The sequence below is a fragment of the Telopea speciosissima genome, chromosome 5 (assembly GCF_018873765.1).
Source record: "Telopea speciosissima isolate NSW1024214 ecotype Mountain lineage chromosome 5, Tspe_v1, whole genome shotgun sequence".
Classification (NCBI taxonomy): domain Eukaryota; kingdom Viridiplantae; phylum Streptophyta; class Magnoliopsida; order Proteales; family Proteaceae; genus Telopea; species Telopea speciosissima.
Genome location: NC_057920.1, coordinates 44,978,908 through 45,001,998, shown reverse-complemented (window position 1 = coordinate 45,001,998; position 23,091 = coordinate 44,978,908). Strand labels below are relative to the sequence as shown.

Below are 23,091 nucleotides of genomic sequence, written 5' to 3'. Positions count from 1 at the left end.
ACTGGACGCCATCTCTCAGTTAACCACAAATAACCCCGAAGTTGCTAAACTTAAATTCTGGGGAACCGAGCTCTGATACCAAATGTGAAAGCCGGATCGAACTGAGAGGGGGGTGAATCAGTTCCCTTAAATTTTACAGTGTCTTCTGCAAACCACACAGTCGCTTATAGTCTCACCTTACACCACCAGAATGTGGCCAGGTCTACCAAGACGATACACCCACTCTGCAAAACAGGGATTAGTCTCCAACAAACAAAAGTAGACACAGTGTCACGATTTACGTGGTTCACCTCACAGTATGTGAAGGCTACGTCCACGGAGCAATACCCCTCAGGGTTTCGTATATGCCCAATACTCAACAACAGTACAATTAGCCGCCCCTACGGCCAGGATACCTCTTACCCTGCTTCAACCTCTCACCTCAGTGAGGGCAAGGACTTCAATCCCCAATATAAAATGGCCTCAGCCTTGCAATCAATCAACCTAATAATCAGATTTCAATCACAAACCCAACCCTTAACAGATTACACAGAGACAGTGGTTTGTGAACACGTTTACCTTCTCAAAGGAAAACTCCCAACTCCAAACGAATGCTGTGAGATCTTCAACAGGACGAATCAAGCACTCGAATCCATCGCTAACAACCAAACCGATGTTTTCTAACGATTTCCTTCGCGCCTCTGCTCTCAAATCACATCGGAATGGTGGAAGACGACTTCTCCTCGATTTCCTTCTTCACTAGGGCTCCAGAGATGTGTTTTCGGTCCTTTAACGAGAATATATATACAATTCCAAAAGATACCCTTCGGACCAATGAGAAAGAAGCAAGAAAACGCAAAATCCTTGTTGCCAACAATGACAACATTGCCAAGAGCACCAACAAATCCCAATCATTTTCAGAAATGATGTCAGTGCCACACTCTTGTTATTGACACATTTAGAGCAATTTGATGTTATAGGGTATATATTATAGCATACTAAATGACATTAAAAATAGACAATAAAAAATAAAACATGGTCGTTGCCATGGCTGGTGACATGTCGATATATCGATTAGACACCCCTCCACCGACTTGGATTGTCGTGACAACGTGACAATTATGATTGGGAAACCTAAAGAAGAGGCTATTAATCCTATTATTGATATTTGTGATCAAGGAGCTGTTGTTGAAAGTGGTTCTGGCACTGAGAAGGATTACCACATTAAGTTCAAAAAAGGTGAATGCTTGAAGAGTAAATGAAAGAAGATTGTCAAGAGCCCTCTTTGGATCCACATCTTGAGCTCCATCCTCCTCAGTCAGGTGATCTTCCTTTTGATTTAGATCTCTCAATTGCTACTAGAAAGGAAAAAAAAAAAACTTGCACTAATCCTATTTCCCAGTTTGTTTCCTAGGGTTCTATCTCCCCTACAGGTCTTACTTTTACCACTACTCTCTCCTCTACTACTATTCCCAAGAATTTCACTGGGGCTATGTCTGACCCAAAATGAAAGAAGGCCATATCTGAGGAAATGATTGCTCTTGAAAGAATGGAACATGGACTCTTGTTGATCTCCCTAAGGGGAGAGTTCCAGTTGGATGTAGGTGGGTCTATACAATTAAGTACCAATTAGATGGTAAAGTGGTAGATACAAGGCTTGGTTGATAGCCAAAGGGTATAGTCAAGTTTATGGTATTGATTATCAAGAGACTTTAAAGCTCCTGTGGCCAAGAACAACTCAATCAGAGTCCTCTTTTTTTTTTTGGTGAATAAATAAATCTATTACCAACCCCAGGAGGGGGTGGAGGGAGAAAAAGGGGGGGATACAAGGGGGAAAGAGAGGGGAGGGGGAAAGGAGACAAGCCTCAAGCTACCAAGGAGGCTGCAAGAGAGAAATATCAAGACCCCAGGATACAACAATATGCCTGTTCCTTGGGGTATCTAAAATGGGCCTATGAGGGATACAACTGAGCTTGGAGGACTCGTCAAAGGAGATGGCTTTCCAAATCAAATCATAAGATCTTGAGTTGGAGGTCCATCCTCTACGGTTTCGCTCCATCCAAATGTGATAAATTGCAAATCAAAGACAAGCTTGCCAACAGTGTCACAGATGGAGCTACCAGAGAATGTCATGTGAAGCCAGAACCATTCTCTATGAAAAGCAAGAGGTCTCTTGCACCGAGGCTGAATGGTAGTGAGGGCTTTCTTCCAGATGGAGGAGGACAAAGGGCAGTCAAAGAAGAGGTGAGTAATGTCCTCGTCACCATTCCAGCAAAAAACACAGGAAGGGGGGGAGGGCAGGGATGTGTCTGTGGATAAGGAAGGTGTTAACAGCCTTGGAATGAATGCTTGAGTGATTAGAATCGATCACCCAAGCCCCTTTATTTATATTAACTTGAAGTACATTTTATCAAAGTACAAATAGGAATGATAACACCTCAGTCCTAGTCCTACTAGGAATTCCTAATACAACTAGGAATGCCAGAATAGGACTCGGCTGAGTGTAAAACAATAAAAATAAACTAAAAGAAAAGAATCTAATCTGACTAGCACTACTCCTAACATGACTAGGACTAATCCTAATCAGCTAGGACTAGTAGCACTAATCCTAATCAAACTAGGACTGCTTACCCCAATTGTGTAAGCAGCCTATTCCAACACTCCCCCTCAAGTTGGAGCAAAGATGTCGATCATGCCCAACTTGAATAGATTGGGATGGAACAATTTTCCAGACAATCCCTTAGTGAAGATATCAACAAGTTGATCCGCAGATGTCACAAAGGGAATACAAATCAGCCCAGCTTCTAACTTCTCTTTGATGAAATGCCTATCTACCTCAACATGCTTGGTACGATCATGTTGTACTGGGTTGTGTGCTATGCTGATGGCAGCCTTGTTGTTGCAGTACAGCATCATAGGAAGACGAATAGAAACACCAAGATCTTGTAGCAAACCTTTAAGCCATAGTAACTCACAAATACCTTGTGCCATAGCTCGAAACTCAGCTTCGGCACTAGAACGAGCGACCACATTTTGCTTCTTGCTATGCCATGTGACAAGATTTCCACCTACAAAGGAGCAATTAGTGTATGCTTCTATCCGTAGATGACCATGCGTAGACAAAAGAATTCCTTTTCCAGGAGCTGACTTCAATAGTGCAAGATACGAAGAACAACCTCCATATAAGAAGAGTAGGGATCATGCATAAACTGGCTCACAGTACTCACGGCGACAGCAATGTCAGGACGCGTGTGTGAAAGATAAATCAGCTTCCCTACAAGTCTTTGGTACCGGCCTTTATCAACAGGCTCACCCTCTTTCTCCTTGAGTCGAACAGTAGGGTCCATAGGAGTATCTGAAGGATGACAGCCTAGCAACCTAGTCTCAGCCAATAAGTCTAGGGCATACTTCCTTTGGGATAGAAGATCTGGCTACTTTAATCCCAAAAAAGTATCGTAGTTTCCCTAGATCTTTAATCTCAAATTCTTGTCCAAGGAAGGTCTTCAACCGTCTGATCTCATCACCATCATTGCCAGTAACTACTATATCATCAACGTAGACTATAAGAACAGTGAGTTTTTCACCAACCCTCTTTATAAAGAGTGTGTGATCAGCATTACGCTGCTTATAGCCCACAAAAATCATGGCCTTATGGAACCGGCCAAACCATGCTCGAGGTGACTGCTTCAGCCTATAAAGTGCACGCTTCAGTCTACATACTTTTCCTTGGTTTTTGTCACAAGAGAACCCTGGTGGAATGTCCATATACACCTCCTCATCCAGTGTTCCATTTAGGAAGGCATTTTTTACATCTAGCTACTGCAAATCCCATCCAAGGTTGACTGCACAAGATAATAACACACGAACAGTATTTAACTTTGCAACAGGTGCAAAAGTTTCCTGATAATCATTGCTATATGTCTGAGTGAACCCCTTGGCCACGAGTCATGCCTTATACCTATCCACAGTGCCATCCACCTTCTGTTTCACCACAAACACCCATTTACATCCAACGGTTTTCTTCCCAGGTGGAAGAACCACAAGCTCCCATGTGTTATTTTTCTTCAAGGCGTCCATTCTTCCATCATATTTGCCTTCCACTTTCCGTCTGATAAAGTTTCCTGCCAATTGTTAGGAATACGAACAGAAGAAAGAGAGGAAACAAAGGCACGAAAGGATGGGGAAAGGGAATCATAAGAAACAACATGAGATATGGGATGCTGAGTGTAAGTTCTGACACCTTTGCGAAGAGCAATAGGTAAGTCAGGATCATTACCAGGTGGAGAGGCAGGTTCTGGTTCTGGGTCCGGGTCCGACAATTGGATGGGTACTGGAGCAACAGTTGATTGAACCTGCTTATGTTTCCTTGCATAGGTCTTCACATTACTAGCATCAATCCTCCTCTGAAATTCACTAATAGTCTTCTGGATAGGAGTCTGGACCGGGGTAGATTGCTCCCCCTGAATAGAAATGGTCTCCCCCTGACTCAGGGGGAGTACTAGGGGCAGGCCGAACTGGTTTAGACTCATGGTAAACAGACTAAAGTGGAGGTGGAGAGTCAATAGTCAGCACATCTCCACTAATACTCACCCCCTGAAGAGGTGGGGACACAAAATATGGACATTTTCATGAAAGACAACATCCATGCTGACAAAAGTCCTGCGGGATGGAGGGTAGTAGCATTTGTACCCCTAAGAAAATGCAGCGGAGGCTACGTGGGTCCAGTTTACCAGGGGACCTAGTATCCCTAGCATAACAAACGTAGCCAAACACCTTAGGTGGGACTATAAAGGAAAGAGAGCCAAGTAATAGCTCAATAGGGGCTTTTGAAATAAGAACCCGACTGGGCAGCCTATTAATTAAATAGGCTGCAGTAAGGACAGCATCCCCCCAATAAAGGGAAGGGACATTTCGAGCAAACATAAGGGCCCTAGCCACCTCCAAGAGGTGGCGGTTTTTTCTCTCAGTCACACCATTTTGGGCTGGAGTGTCGACACAGTTGGTCTGATGGAGGATTCCATGTGCAGCAAGGTATTTTTGGAACTGACCTTCCATATACTCTTTCCCATTGTCACTCCTCAAAATTTGAAGAGTGGCATTAAACTGGGTCGTAATCATGTGATGAAAGTGTTGAAAACATAAAAAAACTTCACTTTTTGTGTACATAAGGTATACCCAGGTGAACCTAGAATAGCAGTCAATGAAAGTGACATCCCACCAATGGCCAGTTAGGGAAGCTTTCCTACTAGGCCGCCACACATTAGTATGAACAATATAAAATAAAGAAGAGGATCTTTTATTAGAAATAGGATAAGTTGAACGTGTCTGTTTAGCCAAGACACAAGGCTCACAAAAAAAATTCTTCCTTATTACAGTCTTTAACTAATGCTAGAAATAAATTTGATAAAGTACCTAAGGGGGGATGGCCTAGTCTAGAGTGCTATTTATGTAAATCAGAAGAGAGAGATGCCGAAGGTAAAGCCTAAGGAGGATTGCCATCAAGCAGGTACAATCCGCCATGCACTTTACCCGATCCAATCGTCTTCCCCGAGTCCAGTTCCTGAAAAACACAGTGAGTGGGAAAAAAGGTCCCTTTACAATTCAGGGATTTAGTGATACTGCTAATGGAAAGAAGGTTAGTTGTAAATTTGGGAATATGCAACACAGATGACAGTGTAAGGGAAGGAGAACAACCAATGGATCCTTTCCCTGAGATGGAGGAGAGGGAACCATCAGCAATTTTGACTTTATCCTTACCAGAGGTAGGAGAATATGTATTAAAAGGCTAGAAGAACCTGTCATGTGATCAGTAGCACCGGAGTCTATGATCCATGGAGTGGATACTACTGATGGACAATGGCCAGCAAAAGAAATACCTGTACGGGCAAAGAAGAAACCTGAATAGGCAGCAGACGTAGTAGAGGCAGTTGATGTGTTCAACATACGACGCAAAGCCTGGAGTTCTTCCTGGGAGAAACCAATGTCAGCAGTGGGAGTTGGAGCTACACTTTCAGTATGATTGGCTTTGTTTTTAGATTTAGCACGACCACGTTTGGTTTCAAAATCAGCTGGCTTTCCATGTAATTTCCAACACTGAGCCTTAGTGTGATATGGTTTGTGACAATGCTCACACTTAACAGGCTCTTTGGTAGTAGAAGTAGCAACACTGTCAGCAGAAGCAACAGGAGTGGAACCAGTAGTCTGTAAGGCTGATCTCTTAACTTTGGGAGTAATCATCATGGCAGCCCTTCGTGTCTCTTCACTGTGAACATAAGAAAAAGTCTCCTCTAGTGTAGGGAAAGGAACCCGTCCAAGGACTTGCACCCGAATAGGGTCATAGTCATCATTGAGGCCAGCCAGAAAATCATAGACACGGAATTGGTCTACATAGGTGTGGTAAGCAGTAATATGAGTAGTAGTAGTAGGCTGGAACCGAGCATAGTGATCTAATTGCTGCCATAAACACTTGAGGGCAGCATAGTATTTGGTGACAGTCATTTCCTTCTGGGTAGTGGTTTGGAGTGTCTTCTTGATTTCATAAACCTGAGCACCACTACCTGAACGACCATAAGTGCCCTTGACAGCTGTCCATATGTGTAGCAGTGTCAAGGAGAAGATACTGACTAGAGAGGTCAGTGGTCATAGAATTGGGAATAAAGGACATTACCATTGCATCATTGGCAGCCCATTTAGTACGAGCAACCCCTTCTTCAGTAGGTTGTTTGGTGGTGCCAGTAAGATGGCCAGTGAGTCCCCTTCCAGCCATTGTTAGGGATAATGATCTGGCCCAAATTAAGTAGTTTGTACCATCAAGCTTGATGGCAGCAGCATAAGGGAGAAAATCAGACCTAGTTTGATCTCCTCTAGAAGTAGCAGTAGTCATCTCTGAGTCACCCATGATTCAGCCAGGCAGAAAAAATCAGAGTTGCCCTGTGGTAACAAAAACAAAGGCTGGAATACAGCAAGCAACTGCCCTTAAACCAAAACCGAGAAGCAGGGTTTAAGAAAAAAACCCTAAGAAAGGTAATCGATCTGGTTTTAGGGGTCTTCAAGTGCTGAGAAAAAAATCTGCAGATATAAGGTCTTCAAAGGCTGAGAAAAATCTGCATTGATGGTACTGATTGTTGATGAAGTAGCTGTGATAGCAGCTGTCCAATAGAAACTGCAGGAATGGATCCCAATAATCAAACCAGTGTCAAATTGATAGAGGAGACTGATCTGCAGGTGGGGAGAACTCCAAACAAAATCGCAGAGGAAGGTGCAGCAGCTATCGATCCAAAAAGGCTTCTTAAAGCATCAAGGGATGAGGTGATTAATTAGGGCAGCATCTAAACAACAGATCACCTCATTAGATCTGCCCTAATTCAGAAGAAGAAACCAAAAAAAAGTGAAGAAGATCAGGTGGAAGAAGGGGAGGGAAGATGGGATCGAATGAAGGAAAAAAACAGAGAAAACTGAGGAGAGAACTAGAAATCGAGAAAGCTGTTCTTAGATCAGATTCTGCTCTGATACCATGTTAACAGCCTTGGAATGAATGCTTGAGTGATTAGAATCGATCACCCAAGCCCCTTTATTTATATTAACTTGAAGTACATCTGATCAAAGTACAAATAGGAATAATAACACCTCAGTCCTAGTCCTACTAGGAATTCCTAATACAACTAGGAATGCCAGAATAGGACTCGGCTGAGTGTAAAACAATAAAAATAAACTAAAAGAAAAGAATCTAATCTGACTAGCACTACTCCTAACATGACTAGGACTAATCCTAATCAGCTAGGACTAGTAGCACTAATATTAATCAAACTAGGACTGCTTACCCCAATCGTGTAAGCAGCCTATTCGAACAGAAGGCTTGGGTTGGGAGGCAACGACTAAGGGTTCTCCAGGTTGTAAAGCTATGGCGAGGGTTGTGGCCTTTGAACCAGACTAACTTATGCCAAGGGACTAAGGGGCCAGGGTTCCTGGTAAAATTCCAGGCCGTTGGGGGAGGGAAGCCAAATGACCTTACCCGCGTGAGGCGGGGGGGGGGGGGGAGGAAGAAGGGGGGGAAGGGAAGGCCAGATCTGGGAAAGGATGGTGGAATGGAGGGAAGGAGGGGACCAAGAGCCTCGAGAGATGATGGAGGAGAGGGGGGCAGATTTGGGGATGCCTAACAAATAAATCTGCCTAGGGCTAAAGACATTGTAAAGAACCACCAGGGGGTGCCAGGGATCAAGCCAGAGGGAGATGGAGGAGCCATCGACAATGGAGGAGGAGATAGCTCTAAGAGCGAGGGGGCGAAGGAGAAGGATCTTACGCTAAACCCAGGAAGAGTCGGGGGAAATGGGGACAGTCTAGATGAAATCATGCTTTAAGAGGTGGGAGTAAACCCAGTTGACCCAGATGGAGTCGTGCCTAGAGGAGATTTTCCAAATGAGCTTCAAGATGCCCGCGGTATTGGAGTCACGGATGTGATGAATACTAAGGCCTCCTTCAGATGTAGGGAGGCAAATGGATTTCCAACTGATAGGGTGACGGAACTTGGAGGTTTCTTTCCCTTTCCAGAGAAAAGCACAGAAAAGGCGTTCCATAGCTTTGATGGTGGCTTTAGGGATACCATGGACACCACATCAATAGATATAAGAAGCCTAAAGAACCGATCGGATGCATTCAAGCCTGTCCGCATCGGAAAGAAGTTCAGCTTTCTAAAGTTGAAGCCGTTTCTTGATATTGTCAAGCATGGGGGTACAATGGTAACTAGAGAGCCAAGCTGGGATAAGAGGCAGGCCCAGATATTTGACAGGGAGGGCTCCAATGGAAAAGCCTGTCAGCCACAGGAGGGCCTTCTTATCAGACTCAGGGATGCCAGAGAGCCAACAAAGTATGGCCATTGTATCAATTAGATGTGAAGAATGTTTTTCTTCATGGTGATCTAGAAGTGGAGGTGTATATGCAACCTCCACCTGGTTTCAAGTCTCCTTCAGCAGAAGGGAAAGTGTGCCTCCTCAAGAAGGTACTTTATGGTCTCAAACAGTCTCCCAAAGCTTGGTTTGAGTGATTTCGATAGGCCATTCTAAGGAATGGATATTCCTAGAGTCAGACTGACCACACCTTGTTTATCTGGAGAGGAAATGGTACAGTCACTGCTCTTATTGTTTATGTTGATGATATTGTTGTAACTGGGAATGAGAAAGATGAGATAAAGAGATTAAAATCTTACCTGGCCGAACAGTTTAAAACTAAGGAGCTTAGACTTTTGAAGTATTTCTTGGGGATTGAAGTATCAAGGTCAAAGAAGGGAATCAATATTTACCAGCGGAAGTTTGTTCTGGACCTATTCAAAGAGACAAGAATGTTGGGATGTAAACTATCCAACTCCTCAATTGATCAGAATCACAAACTTAGTGAAGATTGTAGTTCTCCTCTTGTAGATGCAGGGAAATATTTGAGGTTGGTTGGGAAATTGATCTATCTCTCCTTGACTCAGCTAGATATCAGTTATGTAGTTGGAGTGGTTAATCTGTTCATGCATGCTCCCAAAAATGGACACCTGGATGCTGTCTATCGCATCATCAGGTACTTGAAATCCTCTCTAGGAAAAGGCCTTCTATATGCCAGACATAGTCATTTGAGGATAGAAGGCTACACTGATGCAGATTGGGCTGGTTCTATTTTTGACAGACGATCTACATCCGGTTACTGTACCCAAGGTTCTAAGACTCGGGTCTCGGTGGCATCTCGGCCAAGCCAGAAACCGAGTTAAGCCGAGATCTCGGCGAGTTGGTGCAAAATTTTTTTTTGTTGACTCGGACCCCCAACTCGGTGGGTTTTACACATATTTTGGGTCTGAAACTTAGTATCCAGCCTATTTCAGGCCATTTAAACACAATGGCATGCCCAGATTTGCCAAAAAACAAGTCCAAATATGGGTTTTACTTTGGACCATAGTTTGGTAGGCGACGAGTCGTACTAAAAGTCTAAAACAAGTGGCAACATATATAATTTAGTAAAACTTAACAAATTAGCAATCAAAACATTCTAATTATTACATATCAATCAAAACATTCAAATAAAAAGTACATTACATCAATGTTCACTGAATTTATTACATAAAATATGATTAAGCAATTAATTCATCCTCATATTGATCCACAAAGAATTCCCATGTCATGGAATTGCTGTAGTGTTGCACATAGTGTGACACAGCTGCCATATAAGTCTTCTGATCAACATATACCAATCTCCCTATCTTAGGGTACATGGGAAGCTATTGGTATGAGGTGGAAGATCCACTGCTACTGTCATATTGAGTTTGAGGCATGTATGGCTGGTTTAGGACTGGGAATATGTACCCAAAACTTGACCCAGAGCTTTGACTGTCATACTCAGTTGCTGATTGCCCATACTGACTATAGCACTATAATCAGAACCGGTGCTCTCCTGGGCCTGGCCATAGTCATAGCCATGATGATGCTAAGATGATTTCCATGACTGATGCTTACTAGTAGTATCTATACTTATGCTTCCGAAACTTGCAAGCATGGTGTTCATACTGTTGTCATCATCCTGAGCATCTGACTGATGTGAGTGTTGGCGACCCTTCTTTCTTTTGTATGTTTTAGGGTGACCACCATGGTCTTGATCTTGAGTGGCATGCGTAAACTGAGAGTCACCGGTGAAACGCACAGGGTCTCCCTGCGTTCCCACCTCATGCTGGTACTGCTCGCGCATCCCCTCATGACGATCATCATAATAACCGCCACTCTGCATGCTACCACCACCACCACCACCATCACCATCATCACCATCACCACTGTCACCACCACCACCATCATCATCATCAGCAGGACTTCCTACAGCAGGCTCAAAAGGTTTTGGTGACTCTGTATGTGCACGCCCCTTTTGCGACGACATATAATCATCAACATTAGTGCCGGTTACAGACACAATGGTGGGGTCGGGCCTACCCCCAAGCTGATCCATATCAGGTGTACCACAATCCCTCACCCACTGGAATAGGAGATCCTCATCGTCATCAGAGTCTTCTTGGAAAATGTTGGATAGTTCAATGGGTTCTTTATCATTGGCCTTAATTCCTTCACGTATGTGCCTCATCCTTAATCTCATATTGTAGTGCACATACACAAGCTGCTCCAGTCGTTCGCTACCCAACCTGTTCCGCCTCTTTGAATGTATCAATGAGAATGTACTCCAGTTGCATTCACATCCGGAGGATGAACAAGTTTGTGAGAGCACTCTCACTGCTACCTTCCTCAGGTTGGGTGAACTTGTACCATAAAGCACCCACCAGTCGGTTGCATTACAAATATAGAATAGTAAGAATATATACATTCTAAAGAGATAAAATTATAATTCATAAATGATTAAATGTAATATCATGCCACCTACTAGGGTCTGACTTTTGTCTACCCTCCACTGCAGCTTGTCGACCGAAACTTGCTGAGGCCTCTCTGAAGTATTTGATCTATTTTCAATTTGAGGCATTAATATTTCTTATTTAGTGCTTACATTCATAAACTAACTACCAAAGTCCTATACTCTCACCTCATCATTGCAAGCAGATTGTGTCTTTGGATTGAGCTCTAACTTCGCAGTAACAGCTTGAACTGCCTCTAACAATTCTATGTCTAGCCCAAGATCATGGGAGTAGTGATACTTTGGATTCAAATAGTATGCTGGTAAAGTAGACACCACAAATATGATTTGTTAGTGACTTAATGCCTTTGGGTTTTGAATATGTAAATGTAAAAAAGTTATAACATTTAAAGTGTAAAGTATGTTGAACTCACCAGCTTTATGCAATGGATGACTCAAGTGCTTCTCCCACCGCTCATCAATGATGTTAGTGTAGGACTTTGCACTTTGAGGTATAGCAGCTCTAACCATTTCCTTCATTTTTTGGATGGCAGCATAAATGTGGGCCAAGGTAGGCTTCTTCTCTGTATCAACCATCCTCAGTACTGCCACCACTGGCTCTAATATGGCAACCACTTTCCCCAAGTCCTTCCAAAATCCATCATTTGTAATGGTCTGTTGTGCTGCCTTTGCATCTTCTGACTTAGAACCTTGCCAACCAAACCATTTGTCACTTGCAAACATAGACCTCAGACCTATCGCCTTAGTCTGAAAGCTCTTCAATGCATTGTAATTGGTGGCAAATCGAGTGACACCAAGCCTCACTAAATCTCCATTGCATTTCTCCCTCAACAAGGCTAAAGCATAAGAATGGTCGTACACAAAAGTTGTCACTTGTCTTGCCCTATTTACCACACCCGCCACCAAAGTCTTTTTCCCCATGTCCTTTAGCATTAAATCAATAGAATGGGCTGCACATGGGGTCCAAAAGAGCCGGATCCTCTTACTCTTCTTATTCATCAACTTCTCTCCAGCCTTTTTAAAGTTGGAACCGTTATCCGTCACAATTTGGATAACGTTCCTTGGTCCTACATCCTCCACCACTTGCTTCAACTCCTTATACAAGTATGATGCATCCTTTACATTATTTGATGCATCAATGGACTTCAAGAATACAGTCCTTCCATTACAACTCACCATGAAATTTATGATGGATAGTCTAGTAGGTCCAGTCCATCCATCAGCCATAAGAGTAACCCTATATGTCTCCCACATTGGCTTTAAACTATCAATGTAATCTTTCAGCTCCTGTACCTCTTGAGGCAAATATACATTGTATAATTCATGTGGTGAAGGTCCCTTCCATCCTGCACCAGACCTCCCTGCAGCATCAAGGAATGCATTATAGTATGTTCCTTGTGCTACATTGGCTGTAATGCCATGGTAAAGCATGAACTTGCTGAAGGCTTTTCGTGCTTCCTCTTGTTTACCACCAAATATTTGCGGGATAGTTGGCTGGTAGGCATCTTGTTGCCTAAAAGTTGTGGGATCCTGCTAAAAAATGGGCTCTGGAGCTTGTACTCGTGGTCGGGTTTGGGGTCGTCGTATATTTCTTGGCCCAGTGCTTTTCCTCTCATCTTCTTGCACTGGTGTAGCTGAGCCAGATCCACCAGCTCCTCTTGTTTGCTCATATGTTCTTATATTCTCAAAGTGAAAACTTTGTCTACTCTCAGCCAAAGTCTGCTGGTAAATTCTCCATTCAGCCTCTGATTGAAACTCACCAGGTGGAGGCCCAATGTCAGTATCATCTTCGCCACGGACCTCTACACCAGTCCTCTCTAGTACTGCCTCATCAAACTCTTGTTACATTCTTTCCCTCTCAGCTTTCTTTAATCTTCCTCTTTTCAAGTGTTGTGCCATTGCCACTTTCACTTGGATAGGAACATTTGGGCATGAGGCAACATCCTTGCCTGTACCAAACAAATGTTGCTTTAACCCAGTGGCTCCTCCAGATAGCAACTTCCCACAATAATTGCATTTGGACTTCTTTTTGTCTGCGGACATGGGGACTCCATGTTGCCATACTATATCAGACATTGTGTATAAAATGTCTTATATTTTACACTGTTACATAAAAAAACATATATTAATAACTATGGATCACTTAAAGTAAGGTATGCAAGACTTAAAGTATGCTATTCATAACTCTTAAACGTATTGTCAAGCAACTAGAACTATGAAATAACTGTCTCTTATTTATCCCCTAACCCTAGTATTTATTTCTTAATTAAAAATAATATTTTGAATATTTTAAAAAAATATATATACCTTAAAGTATAAGAAAAATATAATGTAATGATGTATTTGACACCATTTCAAGTTGAATATTATGTACATATGTTGTACATAATTTTCCATAAGCAACAAGTATTTTTCCTTAATATTATATATATTTTTAAAATTTTTATAATATATTTATTAAATCTGAAAAATAAAATAATTTTTTTAATGGGTGAAAATAAAAAATTAATCCATGGGGCTGTATAGCATCCCAAGTTTAACATATATCAAATTCATTTTCAAACAATCACTATTCATCCTATTTTTTTGCTTTTTTTTTTTCAAATAAATCATTTATTTTTTCAGAAATTATAATAAAAAATTTAATAACTGAAAAATAAATCCGACTCTATCAAGTGATAGATTGGGCAAAGATGTTTAACATATATCAAAACCACATGAATCTAACAAGTATTACACAATTTTTTTTGAAAAAAATAGATTTGGGAAAAATTAGAAAATACCTTTGAAATCCTACAAATAGGTGATGATTTGGAGTTGAATCTTCACTTTACCACTTCAATCTCACTTCAAACATCATAATCCACCAAAGATTTGAGAGAAATAGGAAGAAATTTGAGGGAGAGAGCTCTTGGAGTGTTTTTCTCTGAACTTTAGAGAGCTCTGGATAGAACTCGAGATTTCCGAGTTCTGTCCATTGTTCTCTTTTAATAAAATGGGCATATGGGCACATGGGTCATGAAAACTGGGTAAAAAACCATATAACCCGATACCGAGATCTCGCCAAGACCTCGAGATCTTGGCGAGATCTGGCAACTAAAGAGAAATTGTAGTCTCGCCCAGAAAGTGAGTTTAGGAACCGTAGGCCATCTCGACTCGGTGTCTCACGAAACAGAGAAACTTGGCGAGATCTCGAACCATGACTGTACCCTTGTGGGTGGTAATCTTGTTACATGGAGAAGTAAGAAGCAACCAGTTGTTGCTAGATCCAGCACAAAGGCTGAATTTAGAGCCATGGCTCATGGGGTGTGTGAACTCATACGGTTGAAGCGATTGGTTCAAGAATTGGAGTTCGACTATGAGGGACCTATGTGGCTCTACTGTGATAACAAAGCTGCTATAAGTATTGCTCATAACCCAGTGCAACATGTCCGAACAAAGCACATTGAAGTTGAGAGGTACTTCATCAAAGAGAAGCTGGATTCAGGTTGCATTTATACTCCATTTGTGAAGAACGGTGATCAACTGGCAGATGTTTTCACCAAGGGTCTCATTCTAAACCAGTTCAGTACTCTTCTATGCAAGCGGGGAATGTATGACATTTATTCTCCAGCTTGAGGGGGAGTGTTAGAGTTTATTTGTTAGGGGTATATTAGTCACTGTGTATTATAAGTCATAGAGTTGTAATTTTACCCTTTATTTCTTTTTATCTTTTACCTCCTTAGGGAGGCCTTTGTAATTCCTAAAGAATTATTAGTGATAAGTAAATAAGTGTTAGGGAGACATCACTCCTAATACCCACGATTCTCTCATCGTCTCTTCTTCTTCTTCTTCCTCTCTTCTCTTCCCTCCTTCCTTTCTTCTTTCTTGTTCAGCTACAAATCATTGTTTCCCAACTATAAACAAATCTCCTACATATTCTAACTAGCCGAGGATGTTGAAATGGAATAGTAGCAAAACTAGGAAGAATAAAGTACGGAATGATCATATTAGAGCTGGTTTGGAATAGCTCCGATACATGATAAGCTATGAGAAAGTCATTTGAGGTGGCAGGGCCATGTTCAACGGATGCCTATGGATGCTCCAGTACGGAGGAGTGATTTGATTCAGATTGATGTTAGGTAGTCATGGGGTCATCTCCATGGTTCCACATGGGAAATCAATCAAAGGAAATTTATGGTATAGTAAAAATTTATTACATCGATCTCTCGATCTCTTTTTTCATCCCATAAAAATTAGGGCAGGGAAAGAACCTCTCTTTCTTGTCCCATATCAATTTAGGAAAGCAACAAGAAAAGAAAGAATCATATCTTTCCATCACATGAAAAGAGGAAACCATCCCATACCCGAATGCGCAGCGAAAAGAGATCGATTTGGGTTTTCTTTCGCATCCTATGAATGACAAATAATTAAAACCTTAATGCATGATAATAAAACATCAAGATTTGCTAACTTAGAGAGCCTTAAGTGTTGCTCCTCCTCCAGATAATGGTTCTTCTCCCAACGAGCACTTCATGAAAACAGTTCTTGGACCTTCTTGATGTAACCGAAGATTCCCTAAGTCAAAGCAACAAACTTCTCCACGAAAAGATCTAATCTTTTCTAAAACTAGGGTTTCACAAAACCCAAAACCTCACCACTTAGTATGAGAGCAAGAGAACAAGAGAGAAGAGGGAGGAGAGAGACATTGGGTACAAGGGGGAGGGGAGAAAATTCGGCCAAGAGTGTTGGCTGACTCCCCCCCCCTTGTGATTAAATAGTTGAGAGCCCCTCATGTATTCCTTGTGAGAGTCTGACTCTCTCTCCTTAAGTTTGACTTGAAATTAAAAGACTTTCTTGATGTGTGTTTAATTGGTGAAGAAGGAGAATCTAAAAGGGGAAGTAAATAATTAATTAATTTAATTATTAATTGATAATTAAATATTTGCATCACATCCATTGAAATAAATAAATCAATTATTTATTAGCAATCCCAAAAATACCCTTGTATAATAACAACTTATTATGCACCAACTTTCTACTAATCAACATCATCGTTATGGAATCTAGGGCATGTATATTAATACTGTCAAACCCCATTCCATAGTATATGTCCATATCAGCAAGGTTCTAATACTCAGGTTTCGACCAGCCAGAAACCGAATTTGTCTCGGTTTCGACCATATCTCGGTCCAAACCTGGGAGGCTAACTCGAACCTTGGTTTCGAGGCCCAGAAGTTGTTTCTTTGCCCTGATTCTTGTTGTGCTGCCTATTTTTGACATTTTAAACTCAATCCATGCATTTGTTTCACATAGAGAACACTACAAATTTTACTTGTGGTTTTGATCCAAGTTTGATACTGTCTATTGTTCTTGGACATGGTATCGAATAAGGTTTGACCGGAACATAACTCCTTCAATATAAATGAGATTTAAGCAATCTTGGAATTGTTTGAAAGTCATGTTTTGATAGCTTTCCAACAAGTCCAAGATTTCTTTTAAATCTGATTTATATTGAAGAAGTTATGTACCAGTCAAACTTAATTTGGTGTGCGCAAATGTTGTCAAAATTGCTCTGGATGAAAATATTATTTTGGACATCAAAACAAATGAATAGTTTACCGCACTTTTGGTTTTTAGCAATGTTTTACCATATTAAGATTTATGGAATTTTTAGATTTGAGAAAAACCCCAACATTATAAAGTTGAAAATTGCACTTACCGTTGAAAATCCAGTTTTTAATCTTGAACTGGGTGGTTGACTTTTTTCCTTCTGGAATTTGATTTTTTAACTATTTTTATTGGATTCAAATAGGGGTATTTATTTATTTATGACTAATATCTTAAGAAAATGAAATACAAATACAAAAATATTTACTTAAAATAATATTAGACATAACTAAGTGTCTGTCCTGGTTTCTGGCATAAATACCTGTCTGTCCTAGTTTCGATGGGCATATGTGTCAAAATTGGTCGAAACCATCGAATCCCGATCAAATGCAGGGATGTTATAAAATCCCCCTTAAACTCGTCTCGGAAACTTACGAAACCGAGTTAACTCAGTGGTTTTCACAGGTTTCGATCGAATTTTTCTTCCATGCATATCAGAGCGTTTGTGTACGTGACCGGAATCCACAAAACACGATTAAATATTCTAGTTAAAACATACATATAATATATCATTTATGTGAAAATAAGTTTTGCAAAACCATTTCCAAAACGGTATAAGATCCTGATTCTCATCTGACCATTCACAGACAACCTCTCCTTGATGTTCCCCAATCGGACAGTGGAAACCATGTTGAGTGACTCTTTCACTCACAAAATGTTCATGCGTTCCCAAAATACTGGCTTTGGTTCTCTTAAACCTTAGTCATTGATGAACAAAAGAATGCGTTTACATTTTGCAGTGACAATGCCCTCTCAGGTACTGGGTCTCAGTGACACATGTCTATCCCAAACCTACATTTGGCAATAACATTTGAGGGAATCGACACAAGCAGATTCTTCGCCAACACACAACAATATTTGTACTCGCATTTGTACCATGGTTCGAGAACTCGGTTTTGGTACTGGTTTCGCCTAACCAAAAAACCGAGTTGCACCGAGATCTTGGCGAGTTGGTGCATTTTTTTGTTTCTGAACTCGGTTGATGGTTTCGGTGGATTTTTGACCTAGTTTGGTCATGAAAGTTGGTAAACAGCCTATTTTGGGCCATTTAAACACAATGGCACTTTCAGATTTGAGAAATCAAAGTCCAAATAGGAGTTTACTTAGTGGGAAACTAGGACAGACACTTGTGCCAGAAACAGGACAGACACTTGTGCCAGAAACAGACACTTATTTATGCCTAAATATCATTTAAGTAAATGTTTCATTTACTTAAGATTCATATATAAGCAAATACCTTTTATTTGAATCCAATAAAAATAGTTAAAAAATCAAATTCCATTCCAAAAGGATAAAAAGTCAACCCCCCAGTTCAAGAACAAAATCTGGATTTTCGGAGGTAGGTGCAATTTTCAACTTTCTAATGCTGGGGTTTTTCTCAAATCTAAAAATTCCATAAATCTTAATATGATAAACATTGCTAAAAACCATAAGTGGGGTAAAATATTAATTTGTTTTGTATCCAAAAAAACATTTTTGATTTTGACAAAATTCGTGCACACCAAATTAAGTTTGACCGGTACATAACTCCTTTAATAAAAATCAGATTTAAGCAATATCCACAAGTCCAAGATTGCTTAAATCTGATTTATATTGAAGGAGTTATGTACCGGTCAAACTTAATTTGGTGTGCGTGAATTTTGTCAAAATCGCTTTGAATGAAAATATTTTTTTAGACATCAAAATAAATGAATATTTTACTGCACTTGTGGTTTTTAGCATGTTTTACCATATTAAGATTTATGGAATTTTTAGATTTAAGAAAAACCCCAACAGTAGAAAGTTGAAAATTGCGCCCACCGTTGAAATCCCAATTGGGGGGTTGACTTTTTATCCTTTTGGAATTTGATTTTTTAACTATTTTTATTGGATTCAAATAGAGGGGTATTTGCTTATTTATGAATAATATCTTAAGTAAATGAAATAACAACTGTAGAAACATTTACTTTAATATAAATAAGTGTTTGCCCTGGTTTTTGGCATAAGTGTCTGTCCTGCTTTTAGGCATGAACAAGTGTCTGTATACCAAGGTTTGCATAAATAGGTGTCTATATGCCAAGGTTTCCCACCGAGATCTCGAGATTTTGGCCAAGACATTGTAACTCTTTATTTCGCCTTCAATCTCATCTCGATTTTTTCAAAAACCAAGATCTTAGTGAGTTCTTGAACTATGATTTGTACCCTGACATCAACATGTCTAGGCATACCTAATGCGACAACCATATGATAAGGGTGCCGAGCCCAAACCGGCAAACCCTAGTGGTGACTACCATTTTAAGTGTAAACTTACGGACATACATTGCAAAAAAAGTTTATATCGCATGTGATAACATTAAACCAAAATAGATAAACAGTTCAATAAAGTATAAACCGCAATAAACCGGAACAAAACTGGTTTGATGGACACACATCCAACAATTGAAGGAACTAAAAGAGTCTTGGGGCAGACCTAAAATGACCTTAGGAGAAGTGGTGAGGAAGACATGCATAGCTTAGGCCTTGTATCAATTATGACCTCGAATAAAGCTGATTGGAGGGTAAGGATCCATGTATAGATGCGATAAGGCTCCCATTTCATGATCTCATTGTTCTATGGTATACCTCGACTGAGTTATTGTTGTTGCATAGATGCAAGGCATATAAGAGGACTGACCAACGTTTCCTATTTGTGGAATGCTCTACAAATTGGTGGATCAACTTCCTTTTCTTTCCCCTCTTTCTCTCCCCCACTTGAAGTTCCATCCAAGTTTTAAAACTTCAGTGGATGGTTCCTTGACTTTGGTCTTTAGCCAATCAGGCCTTTCCGCTTCCTGTTTTTACTTGTGTTCCAGAATCATGGCAGCTTTACTGTTTCCCTTAAAATAATTTTATTATCACATGCCTTGGTTATTGAAAGATTGACTCCCATGCCATGATCTCATTGTTCTATGGTATGCCTCGACTGATACTTTCTGATTCCTGCCTTTCTTTTGATGATTTAGCTTGTGAATGAGCTAAGGAACAAAATCATATTTCTAGGATTGTTCAAGCTTTCTATGTCAATGCCTATGTCAATGCCTTTGCCAAATGGTGGGCCTGTTTTCTTTTAAGCCTCATCCAAGTTGTGAACCTTCGGTGAATAATATTCCTTGATTCTTTGGGCTCAGGTAACCAACCCCATTTAGTTGGGATAAGGCTGAGTTGAGTTTTCTTTGGGCTCAGGCCTAATCAATTGTGTGGTTCATTCTTCGTTATTGATGCACTTCTCAGCTTCACTTTTAGTATGGTTTACTGCTGTGTGTATTAGACTTTGCAAGTTGAATTATATTTGTCTATCTTAAAAGTCAGTACACTGCCTTCACAGCTGTTCATAGTGTGTTTGCTGAGTAAGTTAGTAGCTTTAAGTCTTTTGTTTAGCAATTAGCATGCATGGGCTTGATTTTTCCTACTGGTTGTGGCCAGTGACATATATTTCATCGGAGGTTTTGGCACTGTTGCTTGGGTAGATGTCAAGGAATATGAGACCCTCAAACCTGATAAGATTGCGGCTGATGGAGGAGAGCAAAATCTAAAGGTGAGCTATATGGATCATAGTTGTTCTGGCTAACATTATATCCTCTCTGTTATCTCTTTTGGCTCCCTTTTGTTTAATTTTGGAAAGTAATGTGAGTAACCAACTTGAAATTATTCCTAAATATTTGAGTTTATGGTATTTATCTAGGAACTCAATGCAATGTTCTCAAAGCCACTTAGAGAGCTTTTATCCACGGAAATTGAAGTTGATGATGCAGCTTTCATATCAGTAGACAGCAAGGGCACAGATATTCGGGTCCGACAAGGAGCACAGGTAACTCTTCCTCAATTCTCTCGTCTCTGTCCTCCTCCATAAATATATGCTTTGACCTTTGGTGCATGAAATTGCAGTGGCAGACTTTCTTCTTTTCTTTGTGGGTCTAGTCTGACCTTCCAAGTACCTTCCAGTTTCTTGCTCTGTTTTTCCAATTCAGCTACATCATTTCACCGGTCTACGTTGTGCAACATCTTGCAGTGGTCATAGTTCAATTTGTATACACTGAACCTGTGGTCAAACAAAATTGTTGGATAGGCCAAACTGAGTTTCAATTGGTAAAAATGAAAATGACAAATTGAGAAAATAGAGGATTTTGGGGGAAAGAGGAGAATTTAAGAGGAAATAAATATGTGCTTCTCAATCGCCCATTTCTTCTGCCACATGGAGGCTGATTTGGCTAATTCTAACCATTGGATAGTAGATTGAACTTTGATTTGCACTGTATCAAGGTTCTTGCTAATCTTAACTATATTACCCACTTTGAATTGGGCTCTTCCCCTTGGAATCTCTGAGGTCAAAATTTTCCAAGAAGATTGATTTTTAAACTATTTCTCAGTCCATTTCTGTGTATGGCAAAACTTAACGCATGTAAAGGGAGATTTAGATAATATGTCCACAGTTTTGGGACCAACTGAGCTGCCATGGCATAAAACCAAGGCCTTTGGTGGAGTAGTATTTCCATGGCCTGTGTCAGGTGTAGAAACCTCTCCCAAGAAAAATTTTGTAGCAAAAGGAAGAATAGGCAGGTAAAGGAAAAATAAACATGGTACACTTTGTTTTTTTAATGGAAAACTGTTGTTAAATCAAAAAGAAGAAATAAGAGAACAAACCCCCCTTTAGTTCCTCCAACCTAGCTTTTCAGAGTTGGCTTTACGGGCCAATCTGTTCGCCACTACTATTTTGATCCAGTCAACATGTTCTATATTACAGTCTACAAAATTCTTAAATAAACAGTACATATCATGAATTGAATCAAAAAGTTTCCAGTACCAACCATCAAATCATCAGGCTTAAGAGCATCGTCTACCCCTCAAGCAATCCAAGAACACCAGTGTTCGATCTAGTTTGAGCTCATCAATCAAATTGATGCTCATTTGTATACCCTTCAGCATAATACAGTTATTGAAGTAACACGACTGAAACATTAAAGTAGATCATCATGACTGTGACAGCATGTGTGTTCAATTTCTTGTCCCACCCTTCCATGTATGGGGGAATGGGTGGCTGTTCGGGATGCAGATTCTGAATGGGGGAATTGGTGTCCACAGATCATGCTCATGTGTATCCGTTGTCGCACACACATTAAATGAGAGTTGCGCTAGCATTTACCTACATGTTTACGCATCTCACTTGTCTCTGCTCCGCTGTTTCAGTTCAACATTCAGAGGATTTCTTTTGAAGAGGGGCATGCTGTGGAAACATTGGAAGAAGCCAAGGCAGCTCTTCACAAACTAATAAGCAAAGGTTGCAGGATAAGTTTACATAGCAAATCTTAAACCATTCATAGATCATGCTGCTTTTTCCCTCCTAATGGTACAGTGCGATGAAAAGATTTTATTCCAGGAATTGGGAGCAATCAGAAAAGCCACACTACTGAGTTGTGAAAACCCATGAGCTGAAATTCTCAGATTGGGTCTCCTGTGCACATGCACTGATACAAGTATCCATGCTGTTTGTTTTTTTGTCTTCAGATTGTAATTTTGAAGCGTGTTTATGTATTTATATGCAGCCTGATATATGCTTTATTTATGTTTTATGGTAAAAGCACCAACTGCTTTGGGTATTGGTTGAGTAGACTTGGAATGTTAGTCAAGTAAGTCGATTATTGTTAGATATATGAACCATGTTGTATCCTTATCCTCCCTATATTGGAGAGAAGAGGGTGATTTTACTTTCATCAATTGGTATATTAGGATTTTGTGTGTCTGAAGAACTGGAATGATGACCCAAATGTCTCTTGGGTCATCATTTGACAGTATGGGCTCAGGCTATGTTCTACAACCAAGGCTGCTTAATATTTCAGGAGTTTTTGGCCAGTTGAGTAAGGGCTGAAAAGTGAATGCCATGTCCAATGGGTGGCATGGCAGTCTATAGGCGCTGAAAGTATGGTATGACAGATCAATTAGAAAAGAGCTGTTACTATTGCAGGGTTATTTTAGTGAGGGGAAAGTTTTCCTTAAAGGAGAATTCACTTTCATCTAAATATATAATACATGCCATGTATAAATATATACATGTAAAACTAATATAGTATC

At 40.4% G+C, this 23,091-nt stretch overlaps 1 protein-coding gene across 1 annotated transcript in view; it reads left to right on the top strand.

The window, feature by feature from the left end:
• Positions 1–22,595, top strand: part of LOC122662427 — a 61,913-nt gene extending 39,318 nt beyond the window's left edge. The window contains exons 7-9 of the mRNA XM_043858056.1: positions 20,449–20,560; positions 20,708–20,833; positions 22,210–22,595. Of these exons, the coding sequence (XP_043713991.1) occupies positions 20,449–20,560; positions 20,708–20,833; positions 22,210–22,332 (361 nt within the window). The 3' untranslated portion in view covers positions 22,333–22,595. The remainder of the gene's footprint in view (positions 1–20,448; positions 20,561–20,707; positions 20,834–22,209) is intronic.
• The last annotated feature ends 496 nt before the right edge of the window (positions 22,596–23,091 follow it).